The sequence below is a fragment of the Callithrix jacchus genome, chromosome 4 (assembly GCF_049354715.1).
Source record: "Callithrix jacchus isolate 240 chromosome 4, calJac240_pri, whole genome shotgun sequence".
In the NCBI taxonomy this organism is placed as follows: domain Eukaryota; kingdom Metazoa; phylum Chordata; class Mammalia; order Primates; family Cebidae; genus Callithrix; species Callithrix jacchus.
The window spans coordinates 130,675,577-130,698,623 of NC_133505.1; the positions used below are offsets into that span (position 1 = coordinate 130,675,577).

The 23,047-nt window shown below is 34.7% G+C and overlaps 1 protein-coding gene across 18 annotated transcripts in view; it reads left to right on the forward strand.

Annotated features, from left to right (window-relative positions):
- The window catches only part of NKAIN2 (sodium/potassium transporting ATPase interacting 2), a 1,060,472-nt gene that overhangs the window by 306,503 nt on the left and 730,922 nt on the right, over positions 1–23,047 (forward strand). For 3 of the 18 annotated variants that reach the window (XR_004742414.3, XR_004742417.3, XM_078370053.1), the window contains exon 2: positions 21,343–21,406. The exons of 13 other annotated variants lie outside the window; for them this stretch is intronic. Coding sequence is in view for 1 of the 5 variants with exons in the window: in XM_078370053.1 (XP_078226179.1) it covers positions 21,356–21,406 (51 nt within the window). In the remaining 4 variants the exon portion in view is untranslated. Of the gene's footprint in view, positions 1–7,423; positions 7,519–21,342; positions 21,407–23,047 lie in introns of those variants that run through there. 2 more of the 18 variants (XR_013534523.1, XR_013534524.1) reach the window with 2 other exon arrangements.

Here is a 23,047-nt window from a genome sequence, read left to right on the forward strand (position 1 = left end):
TGGAGGTGATAAATGATTTATTAGGTCAATGAGTTATTTGGGAAGATGAGACCAAGGAGATTCTGGAGCATGTTTAGGTATGTAAGGCTAGTAAAAGAAGAGATGCAATATTTTGGCAAAGTGAGAAGATTATGCATCCTGAAAAAGATGCAAAATTAAGAACAATAAATGGTCTCTATTGTTTCTACTTTGGTTAATTATTTTCTGACAATTAATATGTATCACTCTTATTAGGCTTTTATGATTATAATGCAAATTAAGAATTGCAAAGCATGATTTTCCACATGACTTAATATGTAACACATGTAAGCTCCTTGAGGACAGGGATCATGCATTATTTGAATGTCCATGTGAGGAATGCCTCAACAGATTTCACTTCAAAGTGTATACAAAATGAAGTGTGGCTATGTGACTCCTATTAGGGCATAATACTGAGTAATAAAATTATACTCTAGTTAATATCAATAATATACATTTCACTGGTTTCACAACTGCTTAGGAGGAATGGGTTTCAGGATGATTTTGTCGCAAACAGTAGTCCAATTAAATCTTTAGTACAGTTAAAAAAGTTTTGTCAATTAAAAAAATGAATAGGCTGGGCATGGTGGTTCACACCTGTAATCCTAGCACTTTGGCAGACAAAGGTGGGAGGATCATGAGGTCAGGAGTTTGAGACCAGCCTAGCCAATATGGTGAAACCTCATCTCTACTAAAAAATACAAAAATGAGCTGGGCCTGGTGGCCCACACCAGCTATGGGAGTGGCTGAGGCAGGAGAATCATTTGAACCCGGGAAGCAGAGGTTGCAGTGAGCCTAGAGCATGCCATTGCACTCTAGCCTGGGTGACAAAATGAGACTCCCTCCATCTCAATTAAAACAAAAACAAAAACAGACAAGAAGTGTGTTTCCCCCTTTATCATTATATTTAAAAAATAAGGCCAGATTCTTTCAGATGAAAGATAAAATTATGTTTACCCAATTTCCCTGTTCTGTCATAAAGACAAACTGAAATAAATTTAGATTTTACCTTTTAGGTAGAAGATGGTCTAAATGATATAGTCCTAGTTTAATGATTGAAAAACTAGAAGCATAATATGCTATGTTGAAGAAAATACACATAATACACATAATGGATAATATTTGTATGCTTTTATGGTTATAGGAATAAAATAATTGGTTAATTATCTTATATATGACACACCCTTTAGAGATATTATCCCATTTAATTCCTGTAATAATATGAAATAGAAATATTATCTGCCTTTTTAATATGATGATTAGAAGGGTCAGGAATTTAGGTAACATAAATTCATAAGTACATAGCTTCTAAATGTTAAAAATGAAATTTGAATTCAGGTTGCCTGCCCTGAAAGCACAGACATCACTTTAATCACAAAATTGCACTCTGTCTAGATGGGAAGAAACCCAAATAACATTCATGACACTGGATTTGACATGTTGCTTAATTATACATACCAATATAAAGACATTGTTCAGCCTTTGTACCTTTTTATTTTTAAAAACATTAAAAGTCAAATTATTCTTGCTCAGCAAATGGCTGTATGAAAGAAATGCCATTGAAAAGCCATCTGGAAGGGAATGAGGTTAAAGCTGTGGTTCTCAGGAGGAGGGGGGGGCATGTTGCCTTCCAGGAGACTTTTAACTATTGACTGTCACAATGTATGTGGGGGTAGGGTGGGTAGGAAGTGGTGCTACTGGCACCTCGTGAGTGGGGCCCAGACATGCTGCTAAACACCTTACGGTGAGTAGGACAGACCACAGCAACAAAGAATTATCCAACCCAAAATATCAATAATGCTGAGGCTGAAAGAGAAGGTTAAGGCCTTTGTATGGAGCTCACACAAAAAGAAGTAGGGGATTCTTTTTGTCCTGTTTGTTTTGGTTTGGATTTCTGTTGGATTAAAAGATCGGTTGCTACCAGTATTACTGCCTTCCAGGATATTGGTTGTCTTCTAACAAAGACATCTTAATTTTAAAGACCTTCATTCTTGTGATTGGAATTTTAAATCCTGTTGCAAGTTAAGGAAATGTTCTCTTACATATTAAAATTGAACACAGTTTATTCCTTACTGCAGAGATTTCTTCCTCATTCAGTACCTGACAAAGCCACTTATTGTTTAAGATTTCCTGATCCTTGAGACACAAAGCAATGCTTGAGTGCATCTTTTTGAATTAGCAGATTTTTGAAAGTGTGTGCAAGATGAGTAATGAAGTTAGAAAGTAATTTAAATCTAAAAAGAACTCTATTAATGAAGTTTATGTAGAATAAAAATGGTTTAGAAGATACTATTCTTTAACAAATTGGTTTTATCATGTCTGAAGAATATACGCAGATATAATTTTTTATTTCAGATACATATGTGTAATTTCTATCATGTTAATATATTGAATTTAACATTTATTTATTGCTTAGTGTTTACAAGGAGCCAACAGACACATTTGTCAACATCTGCAAATAGCAAGATGTTCCACAGCAAATAGAATTGTTTGTGTGAATGTTAATGTAAACCTGTAAAGGAGACAACTCTTTTTGAAATGCGATTGTATCAGTATTAATGTAAGAGGTTTTCTATCATACATTTACTTCATATGCTGTACCTAAAAAGTGAAAACAAAAATCTCTTGCTGCAATATGAATATTGATGTCACAATATAACAATTTAAATTAGATAGTTCTGCTTTGTTAGAAGGAACTATTCAACTTAGACGCAAGCTTCTAACAGACGTGGGGCCCCTAGAATTCTGGTCTATTTCTTGTCTTACAGCACCTTCCCTCTATTCTCTGGCTTATTAATAGCAATTTTTCCTTTCTGCTCAGTTTCACAAACTTGCCATTAGGCAAGGAAGCAAAAAGAGGCTGTCTTGGAATTTGAGGGTGGGGACAAAATATATGAAGACAATTTTATATCTGAATGAATTATTTTGTCACGAGTGCTATGTTTACTGGTACAGTAGAATTACCCAAATATTATATTAGCTGGTAGATACATTTTCCATTGTCACAAGACCTATTCTGAATGCCATACAGTTGTTTAACACCCAAAAATGCATGGGGTAAAGCCATATGCATGTATTTCAAAAAGCAGTAGCACACTGTACAAACGTGTGAGAGACCTGGTCTATTAGATCATTTTAAAGTTGACATTTTAGGCCCCTAAGATGGACACTGAAGTACACAGGACTGATTCAACCATCTGAAAGCCTGAAAAAAAATGATTATTATCCCTGAAAGTTGTTAATCTCTGAAAATCTGCCAAACACCTGAAGAAAAGTGCTAGGAGACTGTAGCCTCAAATTGAGACCCAAAAGCTGTATTGGTCACCATTCCATTTTAGAAAGCAAGCCAGCTAAAGGAAAGATATAATTTAGGGATAATGGCTCCAAGAGTAAATCCTCCAGGAAATCAGGCATCTGATTAGCTAGATCATTTGCTAGACACAGACTATCAGGAGTATCATTTCTTTTTCTTTATTTAAGGAATTCCATTTCTATTAATTTATTGTTATACTTCTTGACAAAACAGGGTTTTTTTCTTTTGTTTTGTTTTTGGTGTGTTTATGCTGTTTTTATCTGTCTACTTTACTCCATTGGATTAAGAACCAACCTATGTTTCAGTTAGTTGTGATACACCTAAAATATGTATGAGATAAGAGAACTCGGAATGTGGCATAAACTAAGACGTAATTCAGTATTTCAGGATGGTAACTTCCTGAATGATACCATGCTGGGCTCATGGACCAAAAGTACATGACTGACTTAGGTGAGACAAGCAGATGTGGGTGTGAGTCCTTGAGCACAGAAACCTGCTCAGTGAGGTAGGGAGAGGAATGAAGGAAAATGATGTGGCCTCAGAGCCTAGATATAACCACCAGGCAGTTTAAGCACAGGTTCTGTAGGGCCAAACTTCCTGGTGTCCCAATTCTCAAAGTAGTCTGTACCAATATATTAGAATGGGCAGAGAGAGTATCCAAATGATGGCTCAACACTCACCCAGGTGGCAAGACTTCTACCAAGAGATGTGACAATTTTGGTGGCAGATCGAACTTCAAGGAACTGGCATGGACCAGATAAACTCACCTGAGAGGAGGTAGTGGGTGGAATATGGCATGAAACAATCTCTTAGCACATAGGTAATGGAGCTGCCAAAGCACAGGAGAACAGAATGACGTGGTGTGGGGACCCCTGCCCCCTTCACTGGTATGGACCATCTGAGTCACCTTAGCATCAGCTTCCTCGATCTGAGGGTCACAAAAATGCCTGTGCCTAGGTGCCCAGTATTGGGTTTGCCACTCTGACTTCATTTCAGGCTTCAGCTCCCATCAGAAAAGAAGGGGAAGGAGTTTGGACACAAAGGCTTTCAGAAAGTGGTAACTTACCTTGGAAACAGAGTAGACTCATCCAAAAGGTGAATTTATATGAGGTGCAAAGGAAGATAGAGTCTGGAGGTGGGGTGGCTTTCTGGGTAAGCGGTGGTACGATGCCCCAAGAGGGAAGGTTGTGGTAACAGTACAAGGCATTTTCTTATGTTTGTTGGTGGGCTTTCTGTTTTAGGTTCATCTGTATTGATCTATAGTGATGCTCAAATGAAGTATGTGGCTATGTGTATAGGACAATTCCCTGAAGTATGTCCTCTTTTGTGAATGCATTTTGCTTCTTCAAAGAGCCCTTTGTAACTCTTCCACATCACATTGATTTTTTCCTTTTTAAAAATTTTGTAATGCAGCTGGTAAAATGTAATCGGGTGTTTAAACAATCCTTGCTTAATGGTCTCTAAATGTTTCAAATATGTAACTCTTGTTTTTCTAAAACATCGGTAAGGAGGGGAATGTGTTGCTTTTGTTTTTCTTCTAAAAGGCCTAACCACTGTGTCTACACATGTGATAAAAACATCGTGTTTTTTGATTGATCTATTATCTGCCTGAATCAAAAATCTGTCATTGACTGGGAACATGTATTAATTGTGTGACATGTACTCAGAAAACCATAGATTGAAAATCCATGACTAACAGAATCCTAATTCTGTATAAAATTTTTTTGTGACCTGAACAAATGATGATTATTAGGTTACTTATCTGTAAAACAAAAATGCAGTAAAGGGTTTGCAGTTAGAATTGCTTGTATATGAAAGGAAACTTTTCATGTATCTAGACAGACTGAAATGAAAGGAAACTGGATCTTGCTACTGGTCCAATTTTGAGTAATGTTGTTAAAAATACACAGCAATTTGATACCATGAAAAATGAGTGTGAATCCAAAAGAACTTTCCTTCATATTATCAACTTGGAAGCATTTGCCCATGTTCACATTAACTTTTGTAGAACACCAGTGAAAAAGTGAGCTATATAGTAGTTCTGTGCAATTTGAAAAACTACATCTGCATCTTCTACAGTCTGTTACTCTAATACTTCACAGCATTTTGCCATCAGTATCTTTAGTGTTATAACCTAATTAGAACTATCTGGTGAGTATATTAGTGTTCATACTAATGATCATCCTGATAAGTTAATTTTGTTCTAAATGAGATTATTTCTTTTCATCTCTAATCAGTTCTATAGTTACTGCACAGCATTAATCTATAATAGCTAAGGGAGGTCTCTGGCATTTTTTTCTAGGTAGCAGGATGTCCCACTGGTCCAGTGCTATGACACAGGTAGCTAGGTGTATGTTTGGACAACATTCCCTCCTGAAAATCCACCTGATGCACTAATTTATGTGGAGGCAGAGCCATCTCTGGCAGTGGAAAAGACAAGAGTTTTTGGCAACATTGGAGTTTGGATAGGTACAACATATCTAATGGGATGAGGTTGTGAGGTTCTGTGAAAAAAGCAAGGTTACAGGCAGGAATGAACTTGTCTTAAAGAATGAAGTCTTTTATAGTCAACAGGGTGGCATAGCCGTGTGTGGCAACAGGTAAAGTGAACCAGGCAGGTATAAGTGTTTGAGCAGGAAAAAAACACATGTGTCCTGGGTGTGGGTCTGAGTATGAAACTTCTAAATCACAGTATAGCAGCAAGTGTTTGCCTTTCAGAGGAGCTTTTGTGGACAGGATGGGCTGACAGCAATCCTTGCCTGACCTAATCTGTGGAGATCTGCATGTCAGTGGGTTTAGGGGCTCAAATGATCCCTGGGGCCAGTGGTAGAGTTAAGGTATGGTTATAAGAGGAGAATGGCAGCATCACTTTTTGTATTAATGGTGGTGGCAGCCCAGCAGGTACAAGGGCCTCTGCAACAGTGGTTCTCTGGCCTTCTGTCTGGGAGAGAATGATCACCAAGACTGTAGTCAAGGATAGAGTGTGACCAAATAAATGGGACAGAGAGAGACATATATAAGAGACTTGTATCTCTGATCTCTGGAGAGGCACACATACTTTTGTATTCTAATATAGATTGATTTTTAGAAAAAGATGGATTTAAGGTGCTCATAGCCAATCAACTCCAGTGTTGTAAATGGCAACCAAATATTTAATAAAAATATAAATGCAGTCACATCAAGAGTTAATTAATTTACACAGTCACAGAATTCATCAACGTTTCATTTTTCTGATATTTGTTAAGGCCAAGTCATCAGGTTATAAGAGGGAATTCGTAAGGACAGAAAAACATAATGGTGCTACTTCCTTTGCTGTTACATATAAGTAACAATGATAGCAAACACACCCTTTAGATTTGTCAGCTCACTTAATTCTCTCTGTAACCTTATGAGGAAGGTGCTGTTCTGTTTTTATCTGTATTTTATAAATGGGAAAATTAAGGCAGATGGAAGTTGAGTAATTTGCCCAGGATTCTATAGTTAGCAAATGGTAGAAAAGGGATTTGAACTCAAGTAGCATAACCCACCACGTTATGCCCAATACTGGGAGTAAAATGCTATGCTAAAACACGTTATGTGACCAATAAATGGAATATTAATTTGAACTTTATGACACTTTTTGACTGGGTTTAAATGATTTATTTAAATCAAGATTCCATCTGAGTTTCCCTACTACATAATGCTTGTAGGGAGTTACAGTGACACTAGTTAACATGTTTGAGTAGTTGGTGGCTTCTATTAGCAGGAAATTGATGACATGACAACCTGGAATGAGAAAAAGGGTTGAAAACACAGAAAATTTTTATTCTTTAAGAGTTTATAATTTTTTGTTTTTATTGTCAGGGAAAACACTGTATTGTTGTAGTATGTTTTAATTAAAGGTGAAATAAGATAGAGGTTTATATCTATGATATCATATTGAGACAAATTCATTTAATGGTATCAGTGCAGCAATCGATAAATGCTTTGACTTTGTACTAAGATGAAAGTCTTACTTGGATAAAAACTAACAGAGCTGATTTTGTTACCTAAGGAAAGGCAGAATGGTTTAAGCTTCACAAATCTAAAATAAGTGTTCATTATTCTATTTAGATAAAGCTGGAGGTATTTATCTGGTGATGTGCTTTATGACTGTCCTTGGCTCTGTCTTCCTCAACATTTTAATAAATAACAGAATGAGGACATATGTTGGTGAGTGATTATATTTATGATCCATGAATTCACTTATGCAGAAATAAATATTTACAGAGTACCTTCTATATGTGTCAGGCACTATTTTAGGCCATGAAATGCAACAATGAACAAAACACAAAAAATGCATTGCCTTCATAGATTTTCACATTGAAGTGTGGAAAGAATCACCCACACACAGAAAAGACAAACAGTATATACCTTATCAATGATAGGCACTGTATACTATGTTAGTGACCGGCACTATTAATAAAACAAAGGAATAAAGTGGGTAGAAAGTGCAGAAGGTTCACAGTTTTTAATAAAGTAATCAGGTAAGACCTCGGGAGTTGTTGACATGTGACTAAGACTTCATAGGTGAGGAAGTACATTATTTAGATATATGGGGGAAGAGAAGAGAGAAGAAGTGCAAAGGCCTGAAGCAAGAAACATCAAGTGTGACTGGAGCTAAGTAAGCCAGATGTGATGTCAGAGAAGGGTAGGGTAAGGCTGGACCCACAGAGCTTCGCAAATTGTGAAAGATGTTGGCTTTACTTGTGAGTGAATCAATGAAGCATTGGGAGCAGAGCAGAGGTGTTACATGGCTTCACTTGTTTTTTAGATGGTGTGATTCTAGTTGATAGGGTAGAAAACCAATTGTAGGAGAAATAAATGATAGAAATAAAAAGAGCTACTGTAATAATGCAACCAAAAAGTGATGGTAACAGTAATTATTGAAGTGGTAGCTCAATTTCTGGATGTTTGTTTATCATGGAATAAAATTTACATTATTCATACTGTGTACCAGGTACTGTTTTTTATGATGTATTAGGGTTGAAAAAAAACACTTAACATGAGGTCTCCAGTCTTAACAAATATTTCAAGATACAGTACAGTGTCATGAACTATAGGCACGACGTTGTATCCAGATCTCTAGGACTTACTCATCTTGCATAACTGAAGCTTTACACCCATTGAAAAGCAACCCCATATTTCCTTACCTCTTTTTCAACCTACAGCAACCACGATTCTACTTTCTGCTTCTAGGAATTGAACTATTTTAGATTCCTCATATAAGTATCTGTCCTCTTGTGACTGGCATATCTCACCCTGCATAAGGTGTTCAGAGTTCGTTTGTGTTGTCACATACGACAGGATTTCCTTCTTTATTAAGTCCACATAATATTCCATTGTATCTATATCACATGTTTTTTCTGCTCATCCATCAATGGACATTTAAGCTGTTTTTACATCTTGGCTTTTATAAATTATGTTGCAATGGACATGTAAATTCAAATATCTTTTTGAGATCCCTATTTTAATTCTTTTCGGTAAATACCTAGAAATGTGATAATTGGATTATTGGTACTTACATTTATTAATTTTTTGAGGACCCCCATACTGTTTTCTATAGAAGATGTACTGTTTTACATTCCCTTCAACAGTGTACAAGAGTTCCAATAATTCCACATCTTTGTCAATACTTGTTATCATTTGTTTCTTGGTAATAGACATCCTAATAGGTACAAGGTAATATATCAATAGGTTCTAATTTACTTTTCCTGATGATTAGTGATGTAGAGCATCTTTACATATACATGGTGTTCATGTGTATATCATCTCTGAAGAAACAGCTATTCAAGGCTAGTTTACCAAAGTCCAATTTTTTTCTCGGCTATAACAATAAAGCTATGTTAGAAATCCAGTCATATGGCTGTCATGGAAAGTATACTTAATGAAGAAAAAAAGAGTTCAGATTTAACATTTTGTATGCATCTTTCCCTTTTTAAGCTATAAACATCAAAATAATCAAAGAAAATGATAATCCTTTAAAGACAGATATTTACTACTTCCTCTAGCCTCAGGTTGTATTTCCTTTTTTGTTGGATGTCTTTCAGTTTGCTGTCTTTTTTTAAATTAAACAAGTCTTTTACCTCCTTAGTTTATTATATTTTATTCCTCATGTTACTACTGTAAATGACACACTTTGCCTAATGTTTTCAGATAGTTTTTCACTATTACATAGAAATGAAGCTGACTTTTGCAGGTTCATTTTGTATCCTGTAACTTTACTAAATGAATTTATTTGTTCTAACAGTGCTTTTATGGAGTCTCTAGTGTTAAGCTCATGTGTCTATATGTCTAAGATAATGTGTCTATATGTCTATAGACAACTTCAGTGTTGTCCATGTATAAGAACATGTATGTGTGTCTATATATATGTATACATATATATGATCATGTAAAATGCAATTGGAAAATTTTACTTCTTTCTGTTTTTGATGTAATCAGTTTCTTTTTCTGGCATAATTACTCTGGATAGAACTTCTAGTAATTTTCTGAAAGAAGTGGTGAGAATGGCATTTTTGCCTCATTCCTGATTGCAGAGACAAACTTTCAGTTTTTTACTGTTAAGTCTGATATTAGTTGTGGACTTTTCATATATCACTCTTATTATATTGAGGTGATTTCTTTTACTTCTCATTTTTGACAGTTTTTATCATAGAAGATGTTGAATTTTGCCCAATGCTTTTTGTGCATCTGTTGAGATGATCCTGTGATTTTTTACCTTTATTCTGTTGATTTTCTGTATCACGTTAATTCATTTGGGCATGTTGTACATCCTTACATCACAGGAATAAATTCCACATAATAATCATCTCTGCTCTCTTTAATTGGCTTCAGATTCCATTTGCTAGTATTTTATGAGAATTTTTACATCTATATTCATCATAGATATTGGCGTGTAGTTTTCTTTTTTTTGTGGTTTCTTTGTCTGGCTTTGATATCAGGATAATTGCTGACCTCAAATATTGAGTTTCTAAGTGTTTCCTCATTTTTTTTCCAACAGTACGTTGAAACAATATTTTACTATGATCAAGTGGAATTTATCCCAGGATGTAAAGATAATTTGAGATAGGCAAATCAATAAATGATGCATCACATTAACAGAAGGGAAAAAAACCCTCTGATCATTTCAGTATACACAGAAAAGTATTTAACAAAATTTAACATATCCTCACAATAGGGAAAAATTGTGTCTGATTAAATGGTTGTTGCTTTTTTTCTCTTTTCTTTTTAAAAATAATTTCAACTTTTATTTTAGATTCAGGGGGCATGTATGGATTTTTTACATGAATATATTGTATGATGCTGAGGTTTGAGGTACAGATGACTCCATGTAGTGAGCATAATCAATAGTTTTTTACCCCATATCTCCCTCTTTCCTCCTTGAATAGTCCCCAGTATCTATTGTTCTGATATTTATATCCAAGTGTACTCAACGTGTAGCTCCCACTTATAAGTAAGAACATATGGTTTTTGGTTTTCTGTTCCTGGATTAATTTGCTTAGGATAATGGCCTCCATCTGCATCCATGTTGCTTTGAAAGACATGATTTCATGGCTGCATAATATTCCATGGTGTTTATGTAACACATTTTCTTTATCCAGCCCACCATGAGTGGGCACCTAGGTTGAGTCCTTGTCTTTGCTTTTGCGAATATTGCTGAGATGAACATGCAAGTGTATGCATATTTTTGGTACAGTGATTTATTTTCCTTTGGGTATATACCTAGTTCCCTCATTTTCAATTTCTTATTTTAAATGTTCAGTAGAATTTACTAGTGAAGTCATCTTATCCTGGGCTCTTATTTTTTGAGAGGTATTTGATTACTGATTCTATTTCTTTATGATATAGTTTTGATATGTATGTCTCTAGCAATATGTTCATTCTAGATTATGTAACTTGTTAGAGTATGATTTTTTATACTAGTGTCTTATGTGATCTAACATATGTAATACTCTGGAGAAAGACTCATATCTGTTTGAAAAGAGTGTATTCTGCTCCTGTTTGGTAGAATGCTCTGTAAATGTCAGGTCCATTTTTTCTTTAATGTAATTCAGATTATCTGTTTTCTTATTGATCTGTGTGGATGTTGTGTCCATTATTGAAAATGAGGTGTGAAGTCTCCTGCTATTATTGTATTACGGTCTATTTCTCCTTTCAATTCTGTCAATGTTTGCTTTCTGTATTGAGGTGCTCTGATGTTGAGTGCACATATATGTTCATCATTGCTCTATCTTCTTGATGCATTGACCCTTTTATCATTATAAAAGATTTTTCTTTGTCTTTCATAATAGTTTTTGACTTAATGGTCCTTGTCTGATGTATCCCTACTCTTTTTGGTTATAATTTATTAATACATGGAATATCATTTTCTATTCCATTCACTTTCAGCCTATGTGTGTTGTCCTTAAATCTAAAGTAAGTTTCTTATTATTTTTTTTACTCCATTCCGTCACTCTGTGTCTTTTGATTAAAGAGTTTAATCCATTTAAAGTAATTATTGATAGGAAAGGATTTGTTATTGCGATTTTGTTGTTTCTTATTATTCTTCTAGTACTTTTGTATGTCTTCCTTTCCTGTTTTACTTTGGGTTTTGCTGGTTTTTAATGTTATGCTTTGATTAGTACAGATTTGTATGTGTGTGTGGTTACCTTGGTACTTACATAAAATATCTGACAACAGTCTATGCTGATAACTTAAGTTTAATTGCATACAGAAACTTACAATTTAACTTCTTCCCCACAACATACTTTATTCTTTTCAAAATATATTCATAATTGTGTTTGTATGTTTATAGTTTTGAAAATAATTTCTTTCTTTTAACTTTTATGCTAGAATTAAATGTGTTTTACCCACCACCAATACAATAATACAATACTTTATATTTGTTTATATATTTACTTTCCTCAAGCAGTTTTATACTGTCTTATGCTTTCATGTTGCTGTTTGATGTCTTTTCATTTTGACCTTTAAAATTTGCCGTAAGCTGGGTCCAGTAGTGATGATCGCCCTCAATTTATTTTGTTTGGAAAAATCTTTATCTCTCATTTTTGAAGGGCAGTTTTTTTCAGGTGGAGTATTATTTGATGGCAGTTTTTTTTTCCTTCAGCACTTTGAATATATTACCTCACTTTCTTCTGCCCTGCATGGTTTCTGTTGATAAGCTTACTCATAGTCTTATTAATATGAGATGAATTCAAAATTCTCTGTCTTTGACTTTTGATAATTTGATTAAAATGTGTCTGAATGTGGATTTTTTGAATTTACCTTACTGATGTTCTTTGGACTCTTGGATATGGATGTTCATTAACTTCCCAGATTTGAGAAACCTTCAACAATTATTTCTTTGAATAAGTTTATGATTGTTTTTCTCTATTATCATTCAGAGATGACCATAATTGGTTTATTGGCCTACTTGCTGGTATCCCATAAATTTCCTAAACGTTCTTTACATTTTTTTTCTATTTCTGTTTTTCTTTTTGCTCTTCTGAGTTATTTCCAGTGACTTCTATTCCAGTTTGCTGATTTTTCCTTCTGCTTGATCAAATCCCTTTAGTGCATATTTCAAGTCACTTACATTCTTCACCTTCATGATTTTGGTTTGGTACTTTTTAATATTTTCTCTTTCTTTGTTGAAATTCTTACATTGTACATACATTTGGCTCTTTACCTCAGCAAACAACCTCTTGAAAGTTATTTTTAATTCACTGTCAGGTTAACCATTTAATTAGCATTGATTTCTGGAGATTTATCTTGTTCCTTTGTTTGGTGCATCTTAGTCTGACTCTTCATTTTCCTTGACTCTCTCTGTTGGTATCTGCACATTAGACAAAGCAGACACCTTTGTCAATCTTTACTGACTTGACCAGTACAGAAGGCTCTCACCAACCAATCTACCAAGGGATTCTGGTGGCCTCTATCAACTCTTTTCTTCCCACACAAGGGGAAGGCTTTTGTCAGCTTACTCTGTGATGAACTGAAGCTCTGGTATCTATAACCTACTGTTTCTATTTTTCCTCAGGTGGCTAGATTGTGCCATATCCATCAGAGCTTCAGGACTCACAAGGCAGAAGCTAGTTGTTTCAGAAGCCCTGAGATATTGTAGCATTAGACAAACAGATCAATTCTTTCCCTTCCAAGAGGAAAGTTGAGAATTGGGATTCTTTTTGTTTGCTCACTCTGGGCTGAGCAGTGGGAAGGATCAATGGCATGTACCAACCTAAAATGTTGCCTACATTCTTCAGGTGTCTAGATTATGCTGTGCCCATCAGAACTTCAAGACTAACAAGTCAAAGGCCAGTTCTCTGCCCTTCAGCCTCCCACCCCTCCCCACCTACCCCACTTCCTTGGAAGTGCTAGGACATTGAACATGTGATTCAAGCCCTTACCTCCCCTGGGTGAAACCAGGAGCTTGGGCATCTCTTTCTGATCTTAGGGAACCACATTGAGAGAAGGGTCTCAGTGAGAGAGTGTTTCATACTCTCTGCCAGCTCTAGTGAGTCTGGTTTTGCATCCTCCCATGGTGCAGGAACCTTTCGATTAGTTTCTGATTTTCCACACAGGGAATCCTTCCATCAGTTGTGGCCTAGTTGGTATGCTTGTATGAAGAAGCAGCATCCAAGAATTCCTATTCTGCCGTCTTGCTGACATCACTTTGCTACATTCTTATGTGATTAGTTTTGTAGGCATATGTTTTTATATATCTTGGGTAAATACTAGCAATTATATTATTGTTGGCATACAGAGTAGGCATGTATTTAACATTGTAAGATATCTTATGGTTTTTCAAAAATGTTTTATTTTCACTCTGACTAGCAGAATATGAGATTTCCAGTTGTGCTGCATTCCAGCTAACATGTTGTGTTATCAGCCTTTTAAATTTCAGGAATAGTACTGTGTGTGGAGTAAAATTTTAACAGGGTCTTAATTAGCATTTTCTGGATATATTTTTGTGGACATTGAGTAGGTTTATGATGATTGGATATTGTTTCCAGGGAAAGAGTGGTAAAAAGGATGGCACTAGGGACATTTGGACTTATCAACTAAAAAGTAGTGTTGTCCATTAATAGAAATGGGATGACTGAAATATAAGCAGGTGGGGACAGGGAAAGGAATATAAAAAATTCAATATTAGGCATATTAATTTGATATTCCTATTAGATAAGTTCAAGTAGAGATGTCAAGTAGCAGGTTGGGTATATGAGTTTTTAGTTCAGGGAAATATCTATTTGAAGTTCATCAGGATATAGATGACAGTAAAGCCATGAGATTTGGTGAGATCACTAAGGGAGGAATTGTAAGTAGAAAAGAGCTGAGAATGAAGCCCTGAAGTCTTCCATAATTGGACACATAAAAGAAACCAGGAAAAGATTTCAAGATGAAGTAGCCAGAGAGGACAGAGGAAACATGAGAATGTGACACTCAGGAGCCTGAGAAAGGAGAGCTTTCAATTGAGAAATAGTGATTAACTGTTCCTGATGTTACCTAAAGGGAGGATTCTACTACATTCTTAGGGAACAAAAGGTTGTGGTCAGAGGGTGGGATGCTTGAAGCTATAATTATATTCAGTGCTAGTTATTAGCCATGTAAAGGTCTATAGAATGATCATTGAGACAGTGGCTCTATTAGGCTGAGGGACAAGATCACAAGACAGAAACTAACCTTTCTGTCTCTTGAACTTTTTCAAGAGACAGAAAGGTTAGTTTGCTGGAAGCATGTTGGGACAAGTGATAGGCAATTGGAAAAGCTTTTTAAAAATGTGTGTGTGTGTGTGTGTGTATGTGTGTATTTGACAAGCAAGAATAATAGGCTAAATCTGTCAACATGTCATTTAATAAGATTAAAGGAAGCTTTGTATTTAGGTTTAATTAAATGTATCAGGGAAGTAATTATTTAACATTAGGCTATATATATGGAATTTAATGGATTTAGTTGACTGTGAATTTAGTAAAGCTTTGCCAATTAGATTCTTAATAATGATTTCCAATAATTTTTTTCAAAAAGGACTTACCAAAAACATGGTTAATCCTTATCTGTATTAAATAATTTTAGCAACCAAAGTAAGAAAGGCTGCTTCTCTTTATGAGCATAGGTCAGCCACACCTTAAATGCCATGCGCCTTCACATATTCTATATAGAGCATGTCAAAGGAAGAGAGAATAGGATTATGAGTGAAGTTCAAGCCTTTTCACATGACAAAAGTGTTATCAGACACAATTTCAAATATTTCCCTTGAGGGAAAAAAAGAAATTAAGGAAAAATAAATGAGTGGAATTTTGTATTCCTCCCTGAGCAGTAGTGACAGGAAAATGTAGAGATGCCCCTTCTTGGCAGCATTAAGAATTTTTATGTTTTAGTGATTGATAGCACTGCTTCATCAGCAATGTAATTCTTAAAAATATTTGAAAATCAGTAAACGAGTTAACTTTAGGGTGAAGACATCAAATTTTACGAATTCTAAAACACCATCAATTATACCATATACCATTATTTTATGTGGCAAGCTGCAATTATAATTATGATATGCCTTCACTTTTAAAACTCATTCTGATTTCAGAAATATTAAAATATTAAAAAGGGTGTTGCTATATATTAGTGATATGCAGCAATTAAAAACTAAAGCTCCTCAACTTTTTGTTTTGAATAATGTTGGTGTCTTAGTGAGCTGTGTGTCTCTCAAATAATCCTAATCCACAAAATATATTTTTGAAAACACACTTTTTACTAAATATCAAATTCCTTTTTATACAAAATATTATATTTGTATTATAGTTAGAAGATTGCTAATGCTTCCCCTGAATAACTTTTCAATGCATGTTCAGCTCTTAGAGATCAGTAACAAAATTCATATTGGGTTAATATCAGTTTTTCAGATAAAATGTTATTCTTCATTTGCTGCACTGATCCCATTTCTTTTGACTATTAGTAACAACATTAAGGTTATATAAAGAATATGTTAAAGATGCCATATATCATAATGACGCCACCTGAGGTACCTTCAGCAGTTTGCACTAAGCTGTTCCTTTGGCTGTGTTGTAAAGTAGCTCTTACCCTTGTACCTTCTGGTTTATGGGTGAATTTTGTCAGTGCATTCTATCTTTATTTGTAAGAGTTCTTCCTTGAAGTCAGATTAGGCTATCAAGGGAACAGTATGCTTCTAAGATGCTTTTATAATGTTGATTAATGTGACACTGCATTGTAACTTTATTGTAATAATTCTTTATCATTTAAAAGCATCTTGAATTCGAGATGCTTTAACTTTAAAGCAGATTTTTTTGCGAAGGATCCTAAAAACTTACTGCTGAAAGAACATTCGTTTTGTTTTATGTGAATACCTTCCAGAAAGAGGGACTTGAACCTTAAGTAAATTTAGTGGAGAGCAAAGACGTGGCACTTCAGGAAAGTGCTATGGAGCAGCTATTTCTAACATCAAAACATTTGGTAACTTGCAAGCTTGACGGTTTTCTAATTATTAAATGCCAGCTACATGTAACCATAGCCATTATATAATCATGTTTAAAGATGAGAGTAAGGAAAGTGGTGAAGATCTAGATAATATGTAATCTTATTTAATTCATGTTTATGAATGATGCAGAATAAAATAATTTAAAAAACACTAGGCCATAGATATACACTTTCATAGAAAGGCAATCGTGAAGGCATTTAGTACGGATCATTTTGGAACCATGTACAGGAGAATACAGGACTGACACAGAGTTCTGCTTATTTCTTAAAGTAATTGCTATAAAATGCTTTTTTACTTTGAATTATTAACCTTTCTCATTATTTGCCTTCCCACCATCAAAGTCATGAAACATAAAGGTGGGATGAATGAATTTCATTTTTTTTTTCAAGAGCAAGTTTGAAGTGAATTTAATTTTGGTTAAGATAGGAAACCTTATTTCATAGAAAAATTCTCTGGGGAGATCCAGGAGAAAAATTAATATTGTATTTGCATACCATAGTTAGGATCACAGATGAACTTCAATGGTACCCATTTACCTATATCTAAGCAAAAGGCAAAGCCTTCCCTCCTAAATGATCTGTTTGAGGCATTTGATAACATCTATCTCAATATTTTTGATTGTTCAGGAAGCAATCAGCTCGGCAAACGGTCAGCACAGACATATATACATATATATATGTATATGCAATGAGACACATATATATGTATTTGCAGTGAGGCACACATATATATGTATGTGTGTGTGTGTGTATATATATATATATATGTATGTATGTATATGTAATGAGACAGAGAGCTGACCTGAGCATCTGCCTGTGTTCTACTCTATTCTAATTTTAGTTGCATCAGTATAATTCCATATTGGCATCATTCCCTCTTTCACTTTATTTTGCGTTGCCATATAAGGCTACCATTAAGGTGTCTACTCCATTCTAAATCTCATTTCATCTCTAAGTAAAAGTTCTTAAAACTATCAGGACAGGACGGTCATACCTTAGAAGGAATCCTAGCTAAACTAAGGGTATGTGGTTTTCTCTGTCCTCAAGATACAGCCCTGTAGTTAGCTGCAGGTTTTTTCAACTGAGGTCTTTGTGATGTCAGAGTATTTTCTTTCATTCTTGTATTCTAGAGGTTTAAACTGAGCCCTGGGGATAAGACATGATGCTGTCAGAGGCAGGATTTCAAATATCTTTTCTTTCAGGTCTTTTTCTTTATAACTGATACTCTCATTTATTTATATCCAATCTTAATTTAAAAAGACGAGGTATGACTAAAAATATGCACACATTACAGTAACAAAATGAATTTTAAAATCAGAATAAAAAGGAAACAACACTAGGAAACTCAAATGAAGCCATAGGTAAATTTAGAAAGTAGAAACTGATGCTCTGTAATGTAAATGGGAAGATTGCAAGTATTATCTTTAAATAATTGTTTTCACTTCTAAATGAAGAGAAAACAAATGATTACAAGAATTGAAGTGGTCATGCTATTAATACTAACTAATATCTCAGGAGGAAACAGAAATTTTGCATTTCAGTTCTCATAGGGAGCACTGTGATGAAGTTAACAGCATCCTCAATGATACCCTCTCCAGTGAGTAAAATAAAAATTATCGTAGGCATTTTCTTATTGTCTACATTTAATATAAGCCCAGAGGTGACAACAACATGAAAACTCAGTAAAAAGCACTGTTATAAAACAGTGATCATCTGAAAACAGCAATCTCTGAGGACAGAGGACTATAATCATGTCATTTTGTTCCTGGGATAAAAACTTAGAATATATAGAGCAGTAAACTGGCAAAGTCATCCTGTATAGGCCAGAGTAAATATTTTGGTTTTGAAGGTCATATGTTATTCATCTCAACCTCTTAATTCTGCCTTTGTATCATGAAAGCAGCCATAGATAAAGTGTAAGCGGATGAGGGTACCAATAAAACTATAAACAAATAGATAGTGAGCCAGATTTGGTTCACAGACTGTCGTTTGCCAAATCTGATCTAGAGAAATAGGATTTTATTCACATTAGAGATTCATCTAGTCTGTAACATCTCAGAACACATTTTTAATAAATACTTGAAAGCAAAGATTAGAAATTCAAGTATATCTCTGAAATTAAAGACCTGAAAGACATTCTATTACCATTTAAGGGTACCATATGATACAGCTCCCCAACCAGAAAGTGGTTGATATCTTCATTTAAAAAGTAAAGAATTTACCAGAGCTACCTTACCTCTGATTAAAGAAGGATGAATGAGTGTAATTAATTGGGGAACATTTCTCTCTCACCCCAAAATTCTGCATTCTACAGAACAAATGTATATTCATATGTGACTCATGGAAAGTATAATAATAAATCATGTGCACCTGGAAATGATCACCCACCTACCAGAACTGTGAACACGAGCAAGTTTTCTCACTTATCTTTAACTAAATCTCCTTATCAGGAAATTGGACATAATAATTTATTCCTCACAGGTTTGCTATGAGGCAAATGTTTAGCCATTAGATGAATGATTCATATGAATTAATAGATCCTAGTTTGGGCCCTAAAGAATATGCCAGAACTCCCAAACTGTTGCGCACAGGACTGTATCCAACTCATAGATGTATTTGCTTTGTCCTGTGAAACATAGACTGTATAAGCATCTGCGATGCAAATGAGAAAAAAATATGGTAACTTTATATGAAAAAAATAGATTTTAGGCAAAAGAAAAACAAGTAGAAGATCTGGCTGCCTTAGGCCTGCTGCACTGAATGAAAACAGTCCATGTGAGCAAGGCATGTATCCTCCAGTGTGCACAGCTGCTACCGGACACCTGTCACCCTGGAGCTCAGACTGGGCTCTGCTACCATTCACAACCCAGCTTGTCCTGCTGTGTTGCTTTAGTAGTGTCCAGAAGAAACAAAAATCCTTCTAGGTCCCATGTATATATCTTTTCTTTTTCTTTTGAATACCTGGTCTGCTTCATTTTTTTCTATTATGTGGCTCCTGTGAGGATCGCAGAATAACATAAGTCAGGAGGTTAATAGTGGCTCTGGGATAAAGGAATTCTCTAGTTAGGTAAGTTTAGGCATGCTTAAGGAAGCAAAGAAACCAGGTGTCTTCTGTGGGCCTCTCATTATCTTTTAATATATTAATGAATAGTTTCAGTTTCCAACACAAGAGTACACTATACAGCGATCTCAAACTCATTCTAGAAAATACGGCATTTAAATTTTTATTTTAATGCCCTATACATCATGGTCACTTAGCTATTGACCACATTTTCCCACGGAACATGGTTTGGAAACAATACTATTAAAATCCTCAGACATCTTGTAATTTTAAAATAAGCATCCCGGATACATTTGTTGTGAATGGTATCCACCAATTACCTGATAATTGAATCTACTTTACAACATTACTGGATGATAATAGTATCAAGAGTAATATAGGTAAGATTTGTTGAATACTTAGAGGCAACAGGTAAGCACTTAGCTAGATTATCTTATTTAATCTTCACAAAAGTTCTATAAAGTGGATTCTCTTTTCCCTCTTCCTTAATGGTAAAAATGAGGTAGAGTGAAGCTGATAACTCGCTGGTCACACAGCTGCCAAATAAGGCAACTAATGTCTTTACCCTTACTCTTAACTGCTGGACTTCACTGCCTTGACATAATGCAGTAGGAGTTGGAAACATATACTCCAAATTATATCTCAATTAGATTGATCTTGGATTTGTTTCTTCCTGTATTAATGATATATAAATATCAACGGCCTGTTGAAAATCACTGTAGCTCTTAAATATAAAACCTTAATGAAAGTAGAAAAGTATACGTTAGATTTGATTTTGTATTTGCTGGAACATACGGCTGGCTAATTCAGTAGATTCACCAATTTATAAGAATTAAAAGGGAGAGGTCATGAAATTTCTTGCTTTTTGATTTTAAAATAGTGTACTATTTGATGAGGGGTTTTTTAAAGAAACTGATACTCGTGGTTCTATTAAGGCACAGATTTCTTCTATCAGTCCCAGAGGGTACTGATTAGTCTTAAACTGTTCTCTATTTAAAGAAAGTGAAGGCCAAAAAAGATCAATAAAAGCAAAACATAATGTTCTGAAATCTTTTCTTCAGACGGATAGAAATTTAACAGTGCTTAGTAGAGAAAGAGATATGCCTAAACTCCCTTTGAACTCATGTGATCACTCCTCACCTTGCCCTGCCATCTTGTATATAATTTTGCCCCAAGAGGTACAACCTTTTAATTTACTAAAGGGAAAAAATATGATGCAGTGTTGAGATGATTTTCAGATGTAGGGGTTGATAGAATGAAAGAGAAGTTAAGTTTTTCTAGGTAGTTGGTAAAGGGCAAGGGTTGGTAGACCTGGGAAGCAAATTAAGATTCTAGCATGCTGTGAAGTTTATTTTAGAAGCTCTAAATTAGGTGGGTGAAATTCCAAGCCTTGTTGAATTAGTTGGGGTTGCCTTTAAATGGGTCACCCTCTAATCATGCCTTATTTGTCCCTCTGGTGTATTTACAGGTACTGAAGATGGATGGGGATCATTAGGTATCTCTTATTATATTGTCCCACAAATATCTTAACCGTGAGTTTTTCAGAGTAATATTTTTCCATTTGTGTCTACAGGGTAATATATATTTGAAGAATTCATGACCATACCTCAATGTTCATGTTTCACTGAGACTGTTTCATTTTCATCCAGAAAAAAAGGTTCATTTTATGTAAATAATATATATTTTTCTGGTTCTGAAAATGATGTATGGTAATTGAAGACAACTTGGAAATGTTGGTATGAAATAGATGACTTAAATTCACCCAATAGCACATCTACCTATAATTACTTAATTTGAAGTGTCTGTTCTTTTGATTTATATTTGTTTTTCTTGTAACATTGAGATCACTTAGTATATATATTCTTAATTATTTCCATTTAAAAATGAACATTGAGAACATGTTATCTTTAAAACGAGATGTTTAGTCTGGGTAGATAAGAAAGCATATATTCAATAGGTTTATTCAGTGAAATAATTGCTGATTTTATACAACTTGGTCTCATATTTATCCATGTTATTAGACTGACTTCAGAGAGGATAGTTTTATAGCCTGTAGTTTTAAGGGAAATTTATTGACATATAAAGATCAACAAGAGGAAAGTAGACCTAATTACCATATTTCTAACCTGTCACTGCATTTTGTGATGCTGTAATACCATGAGCTCAGGTGATCCTAGATGCCTGCAAATTATAACAAATGAAATTGTACAAATTGCAATGGATAATAGCATGACAAATTCCATAGTATTTCTGAATAAAAAAGAATGACTCCCCATTATTTTAAATCATTGTCAGAAATTTCCTTAAATTTACATTTTTTCATTAGTCTCTGGTTCTTAAAGTTTAATAAGGTAGTCCAAACTGACAAAACTCTTTTAAGTCTTTGCCCTTTGTTGAAGAAGTTTCCATAGCATGATGGTTGATTATTCTCTTCCCCCAAAGTATCTGGTATCTACATTCATGTTAAACAACAACAACAAACAGAAAGGAAAGAAACATAATACGAGAATTGCATCGAATTTTTAGAAATTAATTTAATATACTTGATTGTAGCCAAAAGACCAAGAAGTGATTAGAAATTAATTTAGTTAAAATTATCTGTAGTATAAATCATTTGTCCTGGGATTTTAATCTGTATTTTGATAAATGTTAGGCATCATATTTCAAAATAAGCTTCCTTTTTTGAGCTTTGTTATTTAGAATTTTACCTAGTATAAATGTAAGCTGTTACTCACTGGATTGCTGAAGTACCTGGAAATTCACCACCTTTAGCCATTGGATTAAAATATTAAAGGTAACCATAAAAACTCCTGGTGCTATGCAAATAATAGGCGCTCAGTAAATGCCTGACTGACTACCTGCTGGAAGACTTCTCTAAATAGTCTCCTCAAAGTGGGATGGAAATCTAGAGCACTGGAGGGGAAAAGAAGGCAGGAGCTTAGGACAACATGTTTATGTGGGTGAGAGAGAAAGCCGCGGAGACCCAAAAAGGAACCAAAAAGTAATTCCAATATGTAAAGAGTAGCTAATTTTTGTTTTTCCCCAGAGACAGTATTTTTCTTTTCACAATAATTTTTGGTGATTTTCCTTTTCCTGATACTATGTCCTAGATATTTTATGGACCTTAAGAGGTTTTTGCACATTCATAACAAAATCTAAGACTGTCATTTCAG